This window comes from Bos indicus, chromosome 21 (genome assembly GCF_029378745.1).
Source record: "Bos indicus isolate NIAB-ARS_2022 breed Sahiwal x Tharparkar chromosome 21, NIAB-ARS_B.indTharparkar_mat_pri_1.0, whole genome shotgun sequence".
Classification (NCBI taxonomy): Eukaryota; Metazoa; Chordata; class Mammalia; order Artiodactyla; family Bovidae; genus Bos; species Bos indicus.
The window spans coordinates 25,801,487-25,823,331 of NC_091780.1; the positions used below are offsets into that span (position 1 = coordinate 25,801,487).

The 21,845-nt window shown below is 47.4% G+C and overlaps 1 protein-coding gene across 1 annotated transcript; it reads left to right on the forward strand.

Moving 5' to 3' along the window:
- The first annotated feature begins 10,565 nt into the window (after positions 1-10,565).
- TMED3 (transmembrane p24 trafficking protein 3) lies at positions 10,566-21,448 on the forward strand. The gene is made up of 3 exons (XM_070775239.1): positions 10,566-10,876; positions 13,062-13,310; positions 20,607-21,448. The coding sequence occupies exons 1-3, from the start codon at positions 10,700-10,702 to the stop codon at positions 20,841-20,843; spliced, it is 663 nt and encodes a 220-aa protein (XP_070631340.1). The 5' UTR covers positions 10,566-10,699; the 3' UTR covers positions 20,844-21,448.
- The last annotated feature ends 397 nt before the right edge of the window (positions 21,449-21,845 follow it).

Genomic DNA, 21,845 nt, shown 5'->3' on the forward strand with positions numbered 1-21,845 from the left:
AGGTTCCTGGACAGCCCTCCTTGGGCCGGATTTCTAATCCTGATGATCATTAATAGAAGCTGATTTCTCCTAGCTCTTACTTGGGTAGTAAGGTAGGTAGGTAGTAGGTAGTAAGTATCAAATGAACCAGCTGGATGGTCTCTCTTATCTCTTATACTCCAGCATTCTGTGATTCAGATTTCATCCAGACTTCCTGATTCCCTGGAGAGTTCCAAACCTTACCCAGAGGTTCTTCCCTAGATGGTTGAAATAAACACTATTGTTTCATGCCCATCTCAGCCTAAACCAATGTTATGACAAGACCAGCCCTTGTGGTTCTCATTGTGGCTGCAAGAAGTCATCTACAATAATCATTAGGAAACTTTGGGGAAAAAGAATTTTGCTGCTTTTTTTGAAAAGGTTCTGAAAATTACATGGCATACCTGGAGTCATACAGTGAGGCTGTGGGTAGTCAGAGGGCCCAGGCCTTGAGGTCTGCTTTTATTGGGGTCCAAGCTGAGGACCTAAGGTTTCGCAGGCTCGCTCTTTATTAGTGAATTTGAAATGTAAGAGTGAGGGACTCCCGTGGCTGCCCAGTGGTTAAGACTCTGAGCTTCCACTGCAGGAGGCACGGGTTCAATCCCTGGTTGAGGAACTAAGATCCCACATGCTGAAAAGCACAGCCAAAAAACCTCCAACGCCCCCCCAATAATCCTCCCGCACCTACTCCGAAAAACAAACAAACAAAAGACTTGTAACAGCAGGAATTTAAAGTGTGAAAAGAGAGAAAAAAAAGGGAGGCCCAAATAGTCAGTCAACAGAGATCTCTAAAACAAAGTTGGGGGGAGCATGACCAGGTCCTTTATTCAGTCCTGTGTGGCTGGCAATGTATCTAGGGAGAAAGCCATCTTTGAGATAGAGGCCCTCAACCATCAAAAACAAAGTCAGGCACTTGCATTACAGAAGAAAAGCCAGCTGTCAGGCTTATACTACATTTAACCAAAAAAGGGGGGCTTCCCTGGGGGTCCAGTGGTTAAGACTCTGCCTTCTAATGCAGGAGGTGTGGGGGTGATCCCTGGTCAGGAAGCTAAGATTCCCACATGCTTCACAGCCAAAAAACCAAAACATAAAAAATACTGTAACAAATTCAATAGACTTTAAAAATGGTCCTCATTTTTAAATTTTAAAAATCTTAAGATTTTTAAGAAAAAAAAACCTTGAAGAAAAGGACTCTTTTCAGCATGTCTTTGTCCCCCTTCTATCTGCAGGAAAGGCAAGCCAATATTGTTTCCAGCTCCTTCAAGAAGAGATTAGGAGGGATTTCCATGGTGGAGAAGAAAAAGAAGTGGTGAGGGAGGGGGGCGTGATGAGGCACAAGGCCTGCCTTGAGGGAGGGAGTGCATTCCCAGGATTGATAGGGGGCTCAGAAGGTTGGAGTCCCTCGAGTGGAACTTGCAAGAGCTTAGTTTCTGGCACATTGGCTCTCTAGTTGCGGAGTGTGGGCTTAGCTGCCCCTCAGCACGTGGGATCTTAGTTCTCCAACCAGGGATCAAACCCGTGTCCCTTGCATTGGAAGGTGGATTCTTAACCATTGGCCCACCAGGGATGTCCCTGTTTCTTCTGTTTTACAAAGTTTCATACCTTTTTGTTTTAAATTTAAGTATACAATTCAATTATTTTGGTATTTGGTATGAAATATGGATCCAAGTTCTTTAAAACAAGTATTTTTTTTTGCATATGAATATCTAATTTTTCCAGCATCATTTGTTGGAAAAGCTGTCATTTCTCCACTACATTGCCTTTGTACCTTTGTAAAAAATCAGCTGCCCATGTATGTGGTTAAAGCTAACTTCTGCAGACATTTTTATAGAAATTAAAAAACTGATTCTAAAATTCAGTTGGAGGGACTACTTAACAGTCCAGCGGTTAAGACTCTGAGCTTCCACTGCGGTGGCCCAGGTTTGATCCCTGCTCAGGGAACTAAGATCTCGCATGCTGCTCGGCAAAAAAAAAAAAAAAGGTCAGTTGATAAGTACCTATACTTCTATTGGCAACCTTAATGATTCTTTGCACTGTAACAAAATATAAAAAATAAAACAAAATTCACTTGGAAATGCAAAGGACCTCCAAGAGCCAATACAATTTTGAAAAAGAACAACAGAGTTGGAGAGAACCCATTAGAGAGATCAGAAATAAACCCTTGGATATGTGGACTAGAATACTGCTCAGTAATAAAGAGGAATGAACTACTGACATACATTGCTTCCCTGGAAGCTCAGTGGTAAAGAATCCGCCTGCCAATTCAGGAGACACTGGGGAATCCCTGGGTCGGGAAGATCCCCTGGAGAAGGCAATGGCAACCCACTCCAGTATTCTTGCCTGAGAAATTCCATGGACAGAGAAGCCTGGTGGGCTATATAGGAGTTCATGGGGTCACAAGAGAGTTGGACACGACTTATCGACTAAATAACTGACATACACAACGGCGTGAATGCATCCTAAGATAACTGTGCTGAGTTTGAGAAGCTCTACTAAAAACAGTGCTTTTGTATGATTTCAGCTGTATAAAATTCTAGAATATGCTAATGAATGTAGAGACAGAAAGCAAATCAGTGGTTATGGGAATGAATGGGAAGGTTGGGGAGGCATGGAGGGAGGGATCACAAAGGGAAGGAGGCAACTATGGGGGAGGTGGATTCACTGTCGTGATTACGTCGATTTCACAGGCGTGTACATGTGAAAACTCATCAAACTGTACACTTTAAACAGATGCGGGTTGTCATATATCAATTACACCTCAATTTTTAGCCAAGACCCATAAGGAGCTCCCCTGATACAGGAGAATTAAAGAATGACTATATAAAGTGAGACAGTAAGACAACACAGACTGTGATTAGTTGGGTTCTCCAGAGGAGAACCAATAGGATATTATACACACATACACATGGAATTATATATACTATATATAGTATACAGGTATGGAATAAATAGGATATATATGATGTGTGTGTGTGTGCTCAGTCGTGTCGGACTCTTTGCGATCCCTTGGGCTCTGCGACTTTGCGACCCTGCCAGGCTCCTCTGTTCATGGGATTCCCCAGGCAAGAATACTGAAGCGAGCTGCTATTTCCTTCTCCAGGGGATCTTCCCAACCCAGGGATTCTCCAGTGTCTCCTGCACTGGTAGGCAGATTCTTTACCACTGTGCCACCTGGGAGGCCCATATATGATATACATGAAGTATATATATGAACTGTCTCTCTATCTAAAGCCTTATTATAAGGAATTGAATTGTGAAAGCTTGGGTCAAGTCCAAAACCTGCAGGGTGGGCTGGCAGGCTGGACAAACAGCAGAGCTGATGCTCCAATTCACGTCCTAGAGCAATCTGATGGAAAATGCCTCTCATGCAGGGGAAGGTCAGCCATTTGGTCTATTCAGGCCTTTGACTGACTCAACAAGGTCGACTCACATTCTGGAGGGCAACTGGCTCTATTCAAACTGCAGCGACCTTAGGATTAATTTCATCCAAACACCTGTTACAGAAATACCTGGAATGATGTCTGACCAAATAGCTGGGCACCTTGTGGCTCAGCCACATGGACTCATCATAAGACGGTAGATGTTTTGTGGATGGTGTGAGCAGCAAGGTCCCTAAAGGGAGCTGGCAGAGCCTCCCAGGCATATGAACAACACAAGCAAAGTCAGAATGGGAAATGACTGTCAGAGCACGTGGGCTCCAAATAGAGACTAGAACAGAGGTGATGCGCAGGACCCACTGGGATAATCAGGATCAAGAGGGACTGTGATATTTCTGTGAAGCCAACTGCATGTGGTTGGTGTGGGTAATACCCTGCAGTTTCTAAGCTAGAAAGTGACATCATGTGCCCCCAACACCCTCCTTCAGCCTCTGTTTTCTGTCCACTCTCCCGGTGTGACTGTAAATATTCAAATTAAACATTTTCAGAACTGGCAAAGGCCCTCATGGGAAAAGCAGCATTTGGGACCACTTCCCTCTCCAGTGGGCTGTTGTCCCTTGATAATTCTTTCCAATTTTGTCAGTTCTTTGATGCTTTCTAGAAAACATTTAAAGCTGTTGTCTTCAGGGGGAACTTAAGTTCAAATTATCTAACCCACCTTAACTAAAAACTGTAAGTCTTTGTTGTGTTTTTTTTTTATTATCATTATTGACTGTAATGCAACAGCTATGAATAGTATTCACCTATATTCAGTCCTCCTCTCCTTCTGGACACATGGGGGACATATCTTCCCATTCACTTTGTCATTGGGTAGGGCCATGATATTAACTGAGGAAAACGAGCTGGGAGTGGGATCAGTGTACGTGTCTCTTCTGTACTATAAACACAAAGAAATTTGACAAAAGCTATTTCAAAGCATTCTCCTGATTCTATGTTTCCACAGCACATAATTTCAGAGTGGTCTATTGATAATCATATAGAGATTATTTTACTCTAAGTGTTGCCTTCATAAGTACTTTGTAGAATTTCCCTTTCCCATTCCTCTTTTTTATAAAAAGATTATTTATTTTCGACTGCTCTAGGTCTGTTTTGTTACTTGCTGGCTTTCTCTAGCTGAGGCAAGAGTGTGGGCTTCTTGTTGCAGTGGCTTTTATTGTTGTGCGACTAAACCAAATTGCTGTGCAACTAAACTAAACTTCATTTAGTTGCAGCATGTGGGCTCAGCTGTTGCAGCTCCCCAGCTCTAGAACACAGGCTCAGTAGTTGTGGTGAACGGGCTTAGTTACCCCTTGGCATGTGGCATCTTCACTAACCAGGGATCGAACCCTTTTCCCCTGAATTGGCAGGCGGATTCTTAACCACAGGACCATCAGGAAAGTCCCCTTCCTATTCTGTCTTAACCTTTTAGTTGAATCCTATAGCTTTCTAGCTGCCCAAAGGTAATGAAAAATCTGGTCCCATTCCACTTCAGTTTTGTAAAGTTAAAAAATAAAATAAAATTAAAAAAATTTTTTTTAAAAATCTCACACTCTATAGAAACAATGAGAAGAGTGGAAATTGACTCACAAAAGGGGTTAAGACTTAAGAAAGGCTAAGTGGCCAAATGCACCGCCAAAATTATGCCATGGTAAGCTTCCTCTCAGGGTGAACTTCTGCTCCTGGGCACTTGTTCTCACTCCCCAGGAGTCTCCATCCTACCACTGCCATCAATAACCTATGCCTTTAGACACCCCCTCACATCGGATGCAAGACTGGCTGGCTGGCAGAGCCTGGGTCACATGCCCACATGTCTTGGGACCTACAAGCAGAAAGAGGGGGAATACCCAGCCCTCCGGGTGCTGTGATGGGAGGCAGGCTGGCCTCTCACGGAGGGCAGTGTGTGTCACCTTCTCTGGTTTGTCTGCGGAAAGCCTGGTATGGTCACAGCTCCACGGCAGCGCATGTGGTTTGCAAACTTTCTATTTGCCTCAGTCAGTCCATAGCGACTATATTGCTTTCTTTCCTCACCATCAATTACATGTATGAGGCATGGATAAAAACTGATTTTCTTTCAAAATCCTAAGAGCAAGTTGTGGAGTGTGCTCCTGTGGCATGGAACAAATAAAAATCCTGCTTCAGACATAGGGAAGAGACCTGTGGACACAGCGGGGAAGGAGAAGGTGGGATGAATTGAGAGTAGCATTGAAATATATAAATCACCATGTGTAAAACAGATAACTAGTGAGAAGTTGCTGTATAAAACAGGGAGCCTAACCTGATGCTCTGTGATAGTCTGGAGGGTGGAATGGGACGGAGGGTGGGAGGAAGGTTCAAGAGGGCGGGGACATACATATACTTATGGCTGATGGACTTTAGTGTACAGCAGAAAGCAACACAACATTGTAAAGCAACTACCCTCCAATTAAAAACAAAATAAAAAGCCTGCTTCAGGGCACAGACGGATTCACTTTATAAAGCCTATATCTTTATAGGACACTTTTAAAACCTTTTAAATTGTGAAATAAAATACATGTACAGAACACAAGTGTGCAATTCAACAAAGAGTCACAGTGGTAACATTCCCGAGTTCCCCTTGGGTGCCCCTCATGTTCTGACTTTCATATTTCCTATTCTGATCCTTTTATTTCCTTATCTTGCCTTATTTTACTGTCAAGAATTTCTGGAACAATATTGAATAGCAGTGGTGATAGTTTATGTTTTATTGCCAGTTTCAAAGGGAAAGACTTTAATGTTTACTTGTTAACCATGAGGTGGGCTCTCATTTTTTAATAGACATTTTATGACATTAAGGAATTATCAATTATTTTTGATCTGCTGTGCTGTCCTTAGTCACTCAGTTGTGTCTGACTCTTTGTGACCCCATGGACTATAGCCCCCCACGTTCCTCTGTCCATGTGGATTCTTCAGGCAAGAATACTGGAGTAGGTTGCCATGCCCTCCTCTAGAGGATCTTCCCAACCCAGGGATCGAACCCAGGTCTCCCACATTGCAGGCGGATTCTTCACCATCTGAGCCACCAGGGAAGCCCCAAAATACTGGAGTGGGTAGACTATCCCTTCTCCAGGGGAACGTCCTTCCCGACCCAGGAATCAAATTGGGGTCTCCTGCGTTGCATGTGGATTCTTTACCAGCTGAGCTACCAGGGCTCTTTTTTTTTTTTTTTTAAATCATGAATGGACACTGCACTTTATCATGCTTTTTCTGAGTATTAAGATACCCATTTTTAACTTTCTGTTTTTAGGGGCCTTTAGACAATTCAGCTGTGAAAGTGGACAGGTAATAGTTTTGCTTTTGTTTTCCAAGTTATCCTATTTTGGAACCTTCTACCACACATCATGGAACACAAGCACTGAAAGTGGCTTGGAGGTCCTCAGCCATTACACTCCATCACTCAGTTCATGAATCTTCTCTACAACATCCCAGGCTATTTATACAGTCTCTGCTTGAATATTTTAAGCAATGAAAAAAATCCATTATCTCTACTCATCAATTTATGGAAAGCTCTAGTTGTCAGGAAGTCATTTCTTATATTGAGTTGAAATATACCTCAATGTCAGATTGATGGTTTGCCCAAGTTTCAGCAGATGCAACATGCAAGACAGATGTACCCCAAGGAATGGGTAGAGTTGTGTGTGTGTGTTTGTGTGGTGAAAAGCATGTGGCCTTTAGAATCAGGCAGACCTAGTTTCAATTACTGGCTTAGCCATTAACAAGTTGAGTGAATTTGAGTACTATGGTAGATTGTGTCATGACCACAGATTCCTGCCAACCTAGTATGCTCCTCCTTTGAATGTGACTCTGCAGCTCCTCCAATCCAGAGACGGATGGAGTTGAGAAATGGAACATTTCCTGCAGTATCAGTAAACAAGGATGTCATAGTCACCAGCCAATGCAGCCACCACCAATGGTGAGCTGGTCAGCCCTGACAGGACTTAAGAAGGAGAGAATACCTGCAATATAGCAGCCATCAGACTGCAGCCATGCCCCATGATGAGCCCTGAGGAAGCTCATGATGAGAAAACACAGGATACTGGCTCTAGATAGCTAAGGTACACACAAACGAATGATTTCAGTGAGCCCAGATTCCTGCATCTTCTCATATACAGAAAAGCACTAAACTCCTTCCCTTGGAATATCTGATCTTTCTTTCCTCTGATGTTCTGAGTACCTTCCCTTTGTTGCAAATCTTCTGTATAACCTGGCTCCCCACCTGGTCTCCTTGGAGCTGTTCTCTCAGAATTTCTTGCAATGCTGCCTCCAGGCTTGAAGTCCTAAAAATTCCCACCAAATAAAACACAGCTCGAATATTCTTTTTAAGTCTACAGAGTCCATTTCTTCACCTTGACTCTGGGCTGGCCCTGGGACTTGCTTTGATCACCAGAATGTGTTAAAAGTGATACTGGGCAAATTCTGGAATGTAGTGGGGGTGGGTGGGGATGGCAGAGGGAGAAGGGCCAAGTTGTCTCTGACTTGGCTCTCTTGGGAGGCTGCCCTGAGCCTGCCATATCATCTAGGAAATCATCAAGCCTACAGGGGGCTTCCTCTGTGCCTCAGTGGTAAAGAACCCACCTGCCAATGCAGGAGATGTGGGTTTGATCCCTGGGTTGGGAAGATCCCCTGGAGGAGGAAATGGCAACCCACTCCAGTACTCTTGCTAGAGGAGCCTGGTGGGCTACAGTCCATGGAATCAAAAAAGAGCTGGACGCAACTTAGTGACCAAACAAACAACACAGTATATGGGCTCTTAGTTCCCTGACCGTGGGATTGAACCCATGCCCCCTGCAGCGTGGAATCTTAACCACTGGACCGCTATTATGCAAACTTTTAAAGCTAATACTCTCTTCCTTCTTACTTTCTACTCTTCCAGGTTAAATCCTGTTTCCTTTGATTTTACCTCATTTGAGAAGCCTTCCCAGCAATTTATTATACTGCTTCCCTCCTAATTACTTCCTATACTCCCTATTTTATTAATGTCCCTCTTAGAACAATAGCTATGATCTGATCATTGCCTGTTACAGCGCAGGCAGTTCCTTTCAGTAATAGTAACTTCCACACAATAGGTGCTAAAACAATGCTGTTCTTTTAGTCACCCAGCCCAAGACAGGGATTCTTTTTTAGTTCTTCTGTTTCCATTGTCTTATATTCAGCTAACTGTTGATTATCTGTCTTCATATACCCTGACTTGAGCTACTACCAAGCCAAGTTTCTTGCTCCTGAGACTATGCAGGTGTTTTCTTGAATTAATTTAGGATTTAACATTTAACCTGGTGAGATTTCTTTTTGTTAGTCTTGGCTGAATACTCTGAGCTGGCCAAGGTAATCTTGGTCTTATATTTGTCATGTTTCTCCACTTGGTGCCTCTAAATCTGATGATTACTACGTCCACATTTTCTACCAGTTACTAAAAAATAATGTTTAACAGGACAGGACAGGAGCCTCAAAGCACACTATACACTTTGCCAAGTCCAGTACAGAGCCAGTAAATATTAACAATTACATCATGCATGCACATTATTTCAGTCAACAGACTGCTTTCACATATTGATATGTTAGCATCCTAAAAAGTAGTGTTAGTCACTTAGTCATGTTTGACTCTTTGCAACCTCATGCACTATAGCCTGCCAGACTCCTCTGTCCATGGGAATTTCCCAGGTAAGAATAATGGAGTGGATAGCCATTCCCTTCTCCAGGGGATCTTCCCAACCCAGGGATCGAACCCATGTCTCCATCACTGCAGGCAGATTCTTTACTGTCTGAGCCACCAGGGAAGTCCAAATATGTCCAGTGACAGGACAGCTGGTCTTATCTACGTGGAGACCTATATGGGCAGTAAAAGTCTTTGCTAAAATTAAGATACAGGTCAACCAACAATCTTCTGAAAAAAATTCTTTACTGAGTGTGTACTCAGTTGCTTTAGTCGTATCCAACTCTTTTTGACCCTATGGACTGTAGCCTGCCAGGCCCTTCCGTCCATGGGATTCTCTAGGCAAGAATGCTGGAATGGGTTGACATGACCTCCTCCGGAGAATCTTCCTGACCCAGGGCTCAAACCCGAGTCTTCTGCATTACAGGCGGATTCTTTACCACGGAGCCACCTGGGAAGCCCCCTTTCACTGAGTAGTGAAACTAAAATCAGTGGGTTTTCTCTTTGTCTTACCTGATTATACTGAGTATACTATAAAACGCTATAGTGATGATTATACAAAATAGCTTCTCAGGTCAATGGTAATAGATAAGGCAGTAAATTAATTTAACTGCTTCCAGCGCTTTTGAGAAGTCAAAAGGAAAGAAAACAATGATTGTTTTGTCCCAGAAGAACCTTCCACTTATCCTGACAACCAAAGTGAACCTGAAACCCCTGAGCAAGAGACTTGTGTTCCCATGTTCACGAAGCTTCGTGAAGCTTTGAGTATGAGCACACCTGTAGGTTTTCCCCGGAGTAGATGTAATTGTGGGGTTTCTACTTACTCTCACCATCCATCCTGACCCAAGGCACACTTTTTCACCTTGGGAAGAGGGTGGGAATGAAAAAGAGGGGTGTTAATTGGGTTCTCAGGAAATGGCAACCCACTCCAGTATTCTTGCCTGGAGAATCCCAGGGACGGGGGAGCCTGGTGGGCTGCCGTCTCTGGGGTTGCACAGAGTCGGACACGACTGAAGCGACTTAGCAGAGTTTCCATCTCTTCTTTCATCTAGCCTTCCTAACTACTGCGTTATAGCAAGTTTGGGTACACCCATTTGTAGACCAGGAGACTTTCTCCAGAACCAGTCAAAAACTGAGTGTACCCTGTAAAACCTCACGGGCTTCGTGTTCCTGCAGCCAGACAGTATGGACTGCGTGCACCTGGGCCGACTCCGGGAAACACTCAACCCTGCAGGACCCAGAGGGTGCAGAACCATGCCTACTGGGGATGCAAGTACAGTGTGCTTTGAGGAGATGCGCGCTGGCGGTGGGGACCTCGCCTCGCCTTCGCTGAGATGCTCCAGCAGAAAAGCGGGGCGGGGCAGCGAAGGGGGAGTGTCCCCTTCCCCAGCCCAGCCAGCGCGCAGGCGCAGCGGTGCTCCCTGGCTCGCGTCCCGGGCCCACCCCCGAGCGCGCGGCTGCGCTCTGAACCGCGGGCCCGGAAGCGCGGCGCCGGCTCGCGCCACGTCTGTGCTGCACCTTCTCTGGGTCCAGCAGCTGCCGCCCCGCCCGTGCAGACCGTAGCCCGAGCCGCGACCTGCCGGACTGGTCCGGGAGCATCATGGGTGGCGTGGTCCCGCGCTCCGTCTCCGCGCTGCCGCTGCTGCTGCTGCTGCTGCTGCTGCTCCAGGCAGAGCGGCCGCGCGGCGCCGAGCTCACCTTCGAGCTGCCGGACAACGCCAAGCAGTGCTTCCACGAGGAGGTGGAGCAGGGCGTGAAGTTCTCCCTAGACTACCAGGTGAGACCTGGCGCCTCCTCTCTCTCCCGCTTCCAGGTCTTCAGTGGTCACTTGTGCGCCCCCGGCTGTAGTGGCTGGAATTAGCCAAAGAGGCTGCAGAGGGAGGCGGGAATGACCAGAGACAAGGAAGTCAGAGCCCACCCGAGACGGACCGACTAGCCAGGGAGGTAGCACCGCAGGTGCATGCCCAGGATGGGGATGCCCGGGCGGCTCCGGCTTCCTGGGGAGTTGATCTGAATGACCTGAGAGCGCGTTGACTCTACAGAACGCCATCTATGGCACCAGGCTGTCTGTCCCAACGTTTTTTGGACAGCTTTGTGCCCGCCTGTACTGGAAAATGGCAGCGAGAGGAAATGGGTTCGTGGTTTTATTTTTCCGCCTCTCTCCAGCGTTTGAAGTCATAGTTAGGGGGAGCGAGGGTGCTTTGGAAAGGAGTCCGCTCGGGCTTTCAGCCTGGCAGTTTTTACAAGGAGTGGTGTTGTGGCTACTGCCATATGGCTCAGAAAAGCTCCAAGCTCCTGCACTCTTGGCTGCTGTGAGAGTTCTCATGGCTCGCTGTTGGGGTGTGGCGGGGTGGGGGGGGGGGGGGGGGGGGGGGGCGGGGGCGGGGGAAGGGGGGAGGGTGGCGGTTGGGAACAGGTAGGTCTTGAGTTAGAGAGCTGCAGATCTGAGTTTAGGCAATCCTACCCAGATATCCGGACAGGCGTCTGATCGTGGACACATACTGGCAGGCATTACAGAAGGGAAGTGGCACGGGTAGCAAAAGGGAGGGTAGGCAGTGTGATGGGCCCTCTCTGACCAAAACCACTAAAAGAGGCTGTGCATGGGGACAGCATCCTGTGTCCTGGCCTCTGAGTCATTCATCTCGTTACTTTCACATTTGTGGACAGTGTGCAAACTGCAACTGGGTAAACAGGGGTCACCCAGATACAGTTGTCAAAAAAAAATGATCCTTGTGGGACTTCCCTGGTGGTCCAGGGGTTAAGAATCTGCCTTGCAGTGTAGGGGACATGGGTTCAATCCCTGGTCAGGAAAGTAAGATCCTACATGCTGCAGAACAACTAATCCTGTGTGCCACAATGAAAGATCCTGTGGGATGCAATGAAGACACAATGCAGGGCAATAAATAAGTATTTGAAAACAGAAAGACTGTTGTGAGGCTGGAGGGCCCTGAGAGGTCATCAGGTCCGTGCTAGGTCAGAAACCGCTGTTATGGGCTCAGCATAAGTCTATACATGTCCAGCATTAGGAATCTCACTGATCACAAAGCAATTTCTTCCATCTGTACAAAAGGAAATATTAACGTCTGGAAACGGATGGAGGCCTTTGACCGTGTTCTTTGATGGACCCTAGTTCTAGTCATTGGCCATCCCTGTGATTCTGCCTTTAGCAGATCTTATCGTTCCTATGGTACAGTTTGAACAAATGACTCCTCTGGTAGTCACTGATTCTGTGAAGGCTTCGATCTGTATTTGCCTTCCTCTTGCATTTCATCTGCAATAATATAAACCTCCAGAGCCTCAGTTTCCTCTTCTGTAAAGTGGAGAGGATTAAGCTCTTTGCACCCTTTTTTTCTTTTAAGATTTTTTTTTTGTTTTTTTGATGTGGACCATTTTTAAAGTCTATTGAATTTGTTACAATGTTGCTTCTGTTTTGTGTTTTGGTTGTTTGGCTGTTAGGCATGTGGTATCTTAGCTCCCTCACCATGGATCGAACCTGCACTCCCTGCATTGGAAAGCAAAGTCTTTTTAAAAAAACTTTTTATTTTATATTAGAGTATAGCCAATTAACAATGTTGTGGTAGTTTCAGGTGAACAGTGAAGGGACTCAGCTATACATATACGTGTATCCAGGAAGGCAAAATCTTAACCACTGGACCACCAGGGAAATCCCATGGCTCTTTGCACTCTTGCAGAGCAAAACTTTTGGAGTCAGTCAGACATGGATCCAAGTCTTAGCCTTGTTACTTTCACGCTGTGTGATGTGAACAGTTCACTTCAACTCTCTCAGCCTCAGACTCATCCTCTGTGAATTGGGGAGTGTCATGGCACCTGCTTTAGAAGGTTGTGAAGACTAAATGAAAACAATGTTTGTGACATCTAATCACAGTGCCCAGTTGGCATTTGGTAAGTGGTGGTTGCCCCCTGGTAAAAAACGGCCTGTGGGTCTCTTTTATGGTTGTCAGGTCATCACTGGAGGCCACTACGATGTTGACTGCTTTATGAAAGACCCTCTGGGGAACACCATCTACAGTGAAACCAAGAAACAGTATGACAGCTTCACGCACAAGGCCGAGGTCAAGGGCGTGTATCAGTTTTGCTTCAGCAATGAGTTCTCCACCTTCTCTCACAAAACTGTCTACTTTGACTTTCAAGTGGGCGACGAGCCCCCCATTCTCCCAGACATGGGGAACAGAGTCACAGCTCTCACCCAGGTGAGTGGACATCAGCACCAACAGTCTGAGATGAACCCCCTCCTCCACCCTGCCCCCACAAGCCTATTCCTCCCGGTCTTGGCTGATGAACAGTCACCAGCCACCCACCTCCTTGTCTGAAGCCACAGTATTTGCTCTGCCCGTGTGTTCACAGATAGTCCTAGAAGACGTTATGGTTCTTCTTTCTGGTTCCCCTTCTGGTCTTCCTCTCCATTCTTTAACTGTGTCCCTGCAGTACTTTCTTCTGGTATTCCCACGTTCCCATTCAGTCTGACACAGCACCGCTGTCAAAGCACACACAATACGTGCCTCTCTGCTCCTTCAATGCATCTGCGTCAGAAAGACAAAGTCCTGCTTTCTGTGGTGTATCAGTTAAGGTAACACAAGCTGCTATCACAAGTAAACCCCAAATATCAATGGCTTAACACAATGGGAGTTTTGATTCTCACTCAAATAATAATCTGGAGAGTGGGGGAGTGGGTGGAGGACTCTCCTCCATGGAGTGACTTGGGAAACCAGGCTCCTTTTTGGTCATCTTGCCACCAAAAAATGGAGAGAATGAGAAAGCCCCGCCTGCTTCTTAAAAGCCCTGGCTCAGAAGTGACACCATTACCCCTGCTCGTATCTCATTGTTGAGAAATAGTCGTGTGGACAGTCTGGGTGAATGGAAGGAAGGCTGGCATATACAGTCCTGTTAGGCAGTTGACCCCTAGTGACAGCTCCACATCCTAACAGAAATAGTGACAGTTTTGGAGGACAGATAGTCATCCGTGTCACCCGTGGCTCACGGTTAACTATAATCAACCTCAGCCTCCTCCATCAGTCTCTCCTCCTACTGTTCAAGCTCCTCCCTCCCAGACACAGACTCAGGCTGGAATTGTTGTGTTATTTACCCCTGGGCCCTCAGCACCCCAGTGCATGGAGTGTGGCACAGAATAGGAGCTCACCAAATATTTGTCAAGCGACTGAGTGGCAGGACCCAGGAAAGCTCCCAAGACGGGAATGACCATCTGTGGCTGCACCTGTCCCAGAACTGAAGCCAGAGCATCTGAGTGTCTGGTGAGACCAGGTCACCTTCTGGGCTGCCCTCCAAAGTGACCACAGGCTCCATTCCTCTGTGGCTTTGATGATGGGTTTATTCTCTGAGCAGCTGGAGGTTAGTACTGCACTGTGCAGTCGGTAACACTATCTGCTTAGGGCTATTGACATATTAATATTAAAATTAAAATTCACCTCCTTGTTTGCTCTGTAGCAACACATCTGTCTAGTGCTCAGTAGTCCCAAGTGGCTGGTGCCCACGCGTGGAGAGTTCTGCTGGACATCATTGTGTTTGAACTTGGCAACATGAGTGCTGATAGACAGTCCAGCCCAGGGTGTGTCTTTATGTGTAAGAGCTTTCACAACCTGTCCTCTCAAGAGTTCTGTTGGTCATTGATGAAATAGCTTCTGTACTGAAGATTTTGTAAGTTTCCAGGAGCTGTGTGTGTGCTCAGTTGCTCAGTCATGTCGGACTCTTTGCCACCACATGGACTGTAGCCCGCTAGGCTCTGTCCATGGGATTCTCCAGGCAAGAATACTGGAGCAGGTTGCCAGTTCCTCCTCCAGGGAATCTTTCCAACCCAGGATCAAACCCACGTCTCCTCCTTTGACTGCATTGGCAGGTAGATTCTTCATCACTGTCACCACCTGAGCTGAGAGATTTGCCTCTTGAAACAGTGGAAAAGAAACCAGTAGAGGAAAGGCTTTGTGGGTTAGTGCAGTTGTTGTTCAGTTGCTCAGTCGTGTCTGACTCTTTGCAACCCTGTAGACTGCATATGCCAGGCTCCCCTGTCCTTCACCATCTCCCAGAGTTTGCTCATTGAGCAAACGTCCATTGAGTCAGTGGTGCATCCAACCATCTCATCGTCTGTCGCCCCTTTCTCCTCCTGCCCTCAGTCTTTCCCAGCATCAGGGTCTTTTCCTGTGAGTTGGCTCTTTGCATCAGGTGGCCAAAGGATTGGAGCTTCAGCTTTAGCATCAGTCCTTGCAGTGAATATTCAGGGTTGATTTCCTTTAGGATTGACTGAGCACAAGCTCTCCAAGGGTCTCAAGAGTCTTCTCCAGCACCACAATTCGAAAGCATCAATTCTTTGGCGCTCAGCCTTCTTTATGATCCAACTCTCACATCTGTACATCACTATTGGAAGAACCATAGCTTTGACTGTATGGCCCTTTAGTCAGTAGAGAATAGGCTTTGTGGGTTAGGGCACTAGAGACATTCTTTCCTGGAGCCTCAGGGTTGCGTTTTGTTGCAGGAGAGATTGCACTTGCTGCTTCTGCATCTGGGGACCTCATCCTTCCTTCTGCCCAGACGCAGAAGAGACATTTCCTTCTACTTCTGTACCTGTGTCCCCTCTCCCTGACTGAGTGGGGTTGTATCTGTATCTGCCTCCGACAAAGCTCACTTGCTAATGCTGGGCATGTGCTCCGTCTGCATTTGTGCCCGGAGGATGCTGTGATCAGAGCTGTGTTTTTTCTTTTTAATAATTCTGTTTATTTATTTATTTTTGGTTGTGCTGTGTCTTACTTGCTGCTCGGACTTTTCTCTAGTTGCAGCAAGCAGGAGGCTACTCTCTAGGTGTGGTACACAAGCTTCTCAATGCAGTGGCTTCTCTTGTTGCAGAACCTGGGCTCTAGGGCAAGGGGGCTTCAGTAGTTGCAGCTCCCGGGCCCTAGAGCACAGGCTCAATAGTTGTGGCACACAGGCTTAGTTTGCCCCATGGCATGTGGGATCTTCCCAGACTAGGGATTGAACCCGCATCTCCTGCATTGGCAGGCGGCTTCTTTACCACTAAGCCACAAGGGAAGTCCCAGAGCTGTGATTTAAGGGTGAGGGTTCTCAGGGAAGGGACCAACTGACTCTTCAGGAGGTTTGGGAAAGTCTTCACAGGGAGTCTTAGCTCACAGGCGACAGTGTGAGTGCTTGTCCAGGAGCGTGTCTGGCATGGGGGACGGAGGGCCCCCCAGGTGGCGAGAACAGCAGATGCAGGTATCAGGGCATCACTTTCCTCCTGGGCCCTGCTCTTAACTTTGCTCTCACTTTCCTCGGCACAGATTCCCTCTCTGCCTGCAGCTGTCGTGTCTCTTCCCATGAGGCTTCGTCCAGGTCAGCACTACGCCAGAGGCCGTGTGCTGTGGGACTAGTATCAGCCTCAGGGGAAAAGACCAGGATTCAGAGTGACCGAGTCCCAGGCTGGAGGGACTGTCTTCACCCTGAGTTCCAGAACGACCGGGCTCCTAGCAGAGGACACGGGCCAGGGTTCCTGCTGAGGGAGGCCAAGCTTGAAGCGCTCCCAGCATCCCTAGAGTCTGGGCAGGTCCTAGGGGAGGCTGGAGGCTTCTGACAGAGGTCCAAGGTCCGGGGCTGCCTCAGTGGTGGTCGAGGGAAGATTAAAGTTTCCCTGACTCTACTCAGAGGCCAGCTCACATGACACTCCCTTTGAGTTCTTCAAGAATTTAAAGAACTGAGTACAGTAAGTCTCCTATGTACAAACAAGTTTTGTTCTGAGAATGCATTCATAAGTCCAATTTGTTCCTAAGTCCAACAAAGTATCCAACTAACACAGTCATCTATATAGGTTTATAATACTCTTTACACAAATAATACATAAAACACAAACACAAAAAATAAAGGAAACATTTTTAATCCTACAGTACAGTACCTTGAAAAGTACAGGAGTACAGTACAGCAGCTGGCACACAGGGGCTGGCATCGAGTCAACAGGCAAGAAGAGTCACTGACTGGAGGAGGGAGAGGAGGTGGGAGATGGTAGAGCTGAAGGGTTGTCAGCATAGGAGATGGAGGGTAAGCTGCACTGTCACGCCTGATGTTGATGGCATGCACATTTACACCTTTGAAAGTTTGCAACTTGAAGGATCATACGTAGGGAACTTGCTTTTATCTTTGGAGGCTCTGAAGAGGTGAGGCTGAGTGAATTTCCTGACAGTTACAGAGTGAAGACCTGGGCACCAGCAGGTGGTGGAGATAGGATGGGAGTGGGCATGGGATGCAGGAAAGGGATGGTCCTGGGGGCAGAAGGATTGGTCAGTGTCTCCAGAGACCACCTGTCAGGATGGAGTAGTGCCCGCCGTCCCCGTGAGGCTCCAGGACACTGGGAATTAGCAGGGCTGGAGGTCTCAGCAGGGTGAAAGTCAGGCTCTGGGAGAGCTGGGGACCCCTGGCCCTGGGCAAACAGAGCTGTTTGCCAAAAAAAGGGCCTCTGCTGGCTTCCTGCTGGGCAGGAAGCAGGCTGCCCAACTGAAACTTTGTGGAAACAAGCGGAATTGGTGTCTTAGGCAAACAGACAGGTTGTTTTAGGCAACGTCTTAGGCAACGGCAGGTCCCTGAGAAAGGGGAGGAGGGATGTTTCTCCGGTAAGGGGCTGCTCCCAGTGTCTGTGGATCTTGGTGTCAAGTTGCTCTTGGTCTCTGGGGGCCCATGCTAAGTTTCTGAAGGGGTTTGCTGGTTCCAGATGCCAGGAAGACTGTAGAGCACCACCTCTTGCTCTGTTACCTCTGAGGACTGACCTCCTTCCCATCACTGATCAGGTCTGAGGTTGTTGCTGTAAAGGTCTTGGGCCTTCTTCAGAGACTCTCAGTGCTGGTCTCTGGCCGGGGACATGTGAACCAAGCCTCTGAAATGATGCCTTCCACGGCAATGTGACATGTCTTCTGCCCGGGGTGTCTGCACCTGTGATTTCTGTGTCCTTCTCGGCCTCTCTTCCTCCCTGCCAACCCCGACCTCACTCCTTCTCCAGTGGCCCTGGACTTTGGGAGGAGGGTGGAGGTATCAACCTGTACTGCTGAATGCTCAGGCCAGGGCCCAGGGGTCCCAGGAGCACCCAGTTCAAGTGAATGAAATGTACACCTTGAGTTTCTGAATGAGTGTGCGGTGGAGGTAAACACAGGATGGAACTCCAGCCTGGAAAGCCAAGGAACCCTTCCCTTGTATTTAAAAAGTAAAGTGTGGATTTATATATATTGAACGTGTGTGTACATATATGTACACATGCATCTGTATGCATATACACACGGCCATTCATATGCAGATATACACATATATGTATATCTCTGTCCATCCCACTGATTTCATCCCACTGATTTTTAGAGACCTGTTACCAAGTCTCTAAATGGCTCCCAGATCCACTCGTCTTAAAAAAAAAAAAAAAAAAAAATTATTTCTTCGACTGTGCTGGTTCTTAGTTACAGCAAATAGGATCTTTAGTTTCAGCCTGTGGGATCTAGTTCCCTGACCAGGGATAGAATCCAGGCCCCCTGCGTTGTAAGCGCAAAGTCTTAACCACTGGACCACCAGGGAAGCCTTAGCTTCTAGCTTCTTACATTGAACTTTATGAACGGTTCACCTTTCCAGTATGGGAAGCAGTTGTCTGTCTGGTGCTTATGAACTTCTGTAGCACAGGAACCCATTGTCCATAGAGTTTTCTAGGTTTTGAATGTTCTAGAGGTTGCCAGTGAGTAAGGACATGTTCTTTCACAGGCATAATGTCTTAGTTTTCCATTGCTGAATCAGTAATTACTGCAAATGGCTGAAAATAATAACAATTTATTATCTCACAGTTCTAGAGGCTTTGCTCAAGTTCTCGGGGCTGAAATCAAGATCCTGGTGGGGTCAGGCTGTCCTCTGGAGGCTCTGGGGCGTCTCACACTCACTTAGGTCCTTGGCGGAATTGAGTTCCTTGCAGTTGGTGGTCATGCTCTCTGCTCTTAGAGTTCTTTCTCTGCTCCTTGCATGTGACCTTCTCCATCTTCAGAGCCAGCATCAGCGGCTGAATCCTCCTGTGTCCAGCCTCTCTGACTTCTCCTTCCACTGTCAGGTCGAGAAAGCTCCCTGTTTTGAGGGGCTCTCAGGCTCCCTGGACAGTCTCAGGTGTGACATATAATCGTCATAGTCACAGCTTGTATGCACAGCTTCCTGGGGTTGGTAGTGGTGGGACCTTGGTAGTGGTAGGACCCTGGTAGTGGTGGTGGGGACATAGTCAAAGATCTGCCTGCTATGCATGGTAGTGTAGCAAGTAAAGGAAGTTGTGAAGTAGCACGTGTTACATGTGAGTATATGCATGTGTATGTGCTGACAGGCACACGTGTCTGTGTCTTTGCCCTTGTTTGTATGCTGGTGTGGGTCTATGTACATGAGAAATGTATGTTTTCATGTATTTGTATGTATGCCTAGAAGTGTAGGCAGCAGTTTTGTAATAGAATGAGCAGTAGATTCAGAAATAAAGTGAAGGTGTCAGTCTCCCAATCATGTACGACTCTTTTGTGACTCCATGGCCTATAGCCTGCCAGGCTCCTCTGTCCAAGGCAAGAATAGTGGAGTGGGTAGCCATTCCCTTCTTCAGGGGATCTTCCTGACCCAGGAATTGAACCCTAGTCTTCTGCATTGCAGGCAGATTCTTTACCATCTGGGCCACCAGGGTAGATTCACAGTCTAGTGCAGTTGGAATTTACGCCACGCCCTGCCATTAATTTGCTGTGTGACCTTGGGCAAGTCACATAGCCTCTCTAAGACTCAATTTCCTCTTTAATATATGCAGTAAGCAATCAGTCAGCCCTCCTTAGCACTGGGGGTAATGATCCTTGCCTGTCAGGGATATGGTAAGTATTAAATAAGAGCTCAGGGGAAAAAAAAAAAAAAGAACTCAGGGCAGTGTTTGAAAGCAAAGGACTCGAACAGTTGAGTTTAAATATTATTTATTTATTTATTTGCCTGCACCAGATCTTAGTTGTGGCATGTGGGACCTAGTTCCCTGACCAGAGATTCAGCCCGGGTCCTCTGCATTGGGAGCAGCCCTGACAGTTGAGTTTACATCCGGGTTCCCTGGTGGCTCAGATGATAAAGAATCTGCCTACAATGCAGAAGACCCAGGTTTGATCCCTGGGTTGGGAAGATCACCAAGAGAAGAAAATGGCAACCCACTCCAGTATTCTTGCCTGGAGAATCCCATGGACAGAAAAGCCTGGAGGGCCACAGTGCATGGGTCGCAAAGAGTCGGACACGACGGAGATGCGACTGATACTTTCACACTTCTGCCATCTCCTAGCTCTGTGACTCTGTTACTTGACCTTTCTGAACCTCAGTTAGGCTTATTATGAATAAAACCGTGTCAGACCCTTAGCTCAGAAGCATTGTTAGCACTTAGTAGTACGTAGGATGTTGATGACCGAGTTTGCTTTGTGTGTGCCAGTTTCCATTCTTTTCTGAGGGTCAGCAGCGACTACTTTTCTCTTCCTGCCCAGATGGAGTCCGCCTGTGTGACCATCCATGAGGCTCTGAAGACGGTGATCGACTCGCAGAAGCATTACCGGCTCCGGGAGGCACAGGACCGGGCCCGCGCAGAAGACCTCAACAGCCGAGTCTCTTACTGGTCCATTGGCGAGACCATCGCCCTGTTTGTGGTCAGCTTCAGCCAGGTGCTACTGCTAAAAAGCTTCTTCACAGAGAAACGGCCCATTAGCAGGACGGTCCACTCCTAGTTGGGGTGCTCTGCTCCCAAGCCTCTTGCACCCTGGGACAGAGCAGCCCCCTTGGGCCTCAGGCTCCTGCGGGCTGGTAGGTGTACCCCAGGGTGGATGCCCCGTCACCTCACCTTCTAATCAGATGCTTGGTCCTTGTCCTCCAGCAGCTGGAGCTCATAGAGCCCAGTTAGCAGGAGACATTGAGCTGCCTTATATGTGCAACAGTGAATGCAGAAAGGGTCTGACCAGGCAGGGACTGCCTGCTGTGGGGGGCAGGCAAGCCGCCATCCAGTGGCCTGGCCAGCAGGAGGAACCCCAAGTGCCCTGGCCTCCAGGGCACAGCTCAGGGCTCTCTCTCTTTGCTCTATGACGCACAGCTCATTTGGCTTCTGTGTCCTCTCCCCTGTGGAGAAGACTGGGCCCTGAGTCTGGGCTTCCCTCCCTTGAGCTCTCTGTACCTGTGGAAACCAGGCCCTGAAGCGGCTTTGCAGAAACCCCACCCCAGGGGAGCCCTGGAATCGGCCCTGGAAGCAAGAACAGGATGGTAGCTGGGTGCCTTGGCTGGCTGTGTATCTCCTCGGAGGTGGGACTCCGGCTAATAAAATCTGAGTGTGAGCACCATAGAGACTTGCGTCTTTCTTTCTTTTTTTTTAAATTAATTTTTTAGGTGTTGTTGTTCAGTTATTAAGTCATCTCTGACTCTTTGTGACCCCATGAACTGTAGCCTGCCAGGCTCCTCTGTCCCACACTATCTCCTGGAGTTTGCTCAAACTCATGTCCATTGAGTCAGTGATGCCATCCAAACATCTCATGCTCTGCCTCACCCTTCTCCTTTTGCCCTAAGTCTTTCCCAGCACCAGAGCCTTTTCCCAGCATCAGGGTCTTTTTTTAGGGGTAATACTTTATTATTTTTAATTGGAGGATAATTGTTTTACAATGTTGTATTTGTTTCTGCTGTACAATAATGTGAATCAGCTGTAAAGTGTACATATATCCCAACCTTCTTGGACCTCCCTTCCC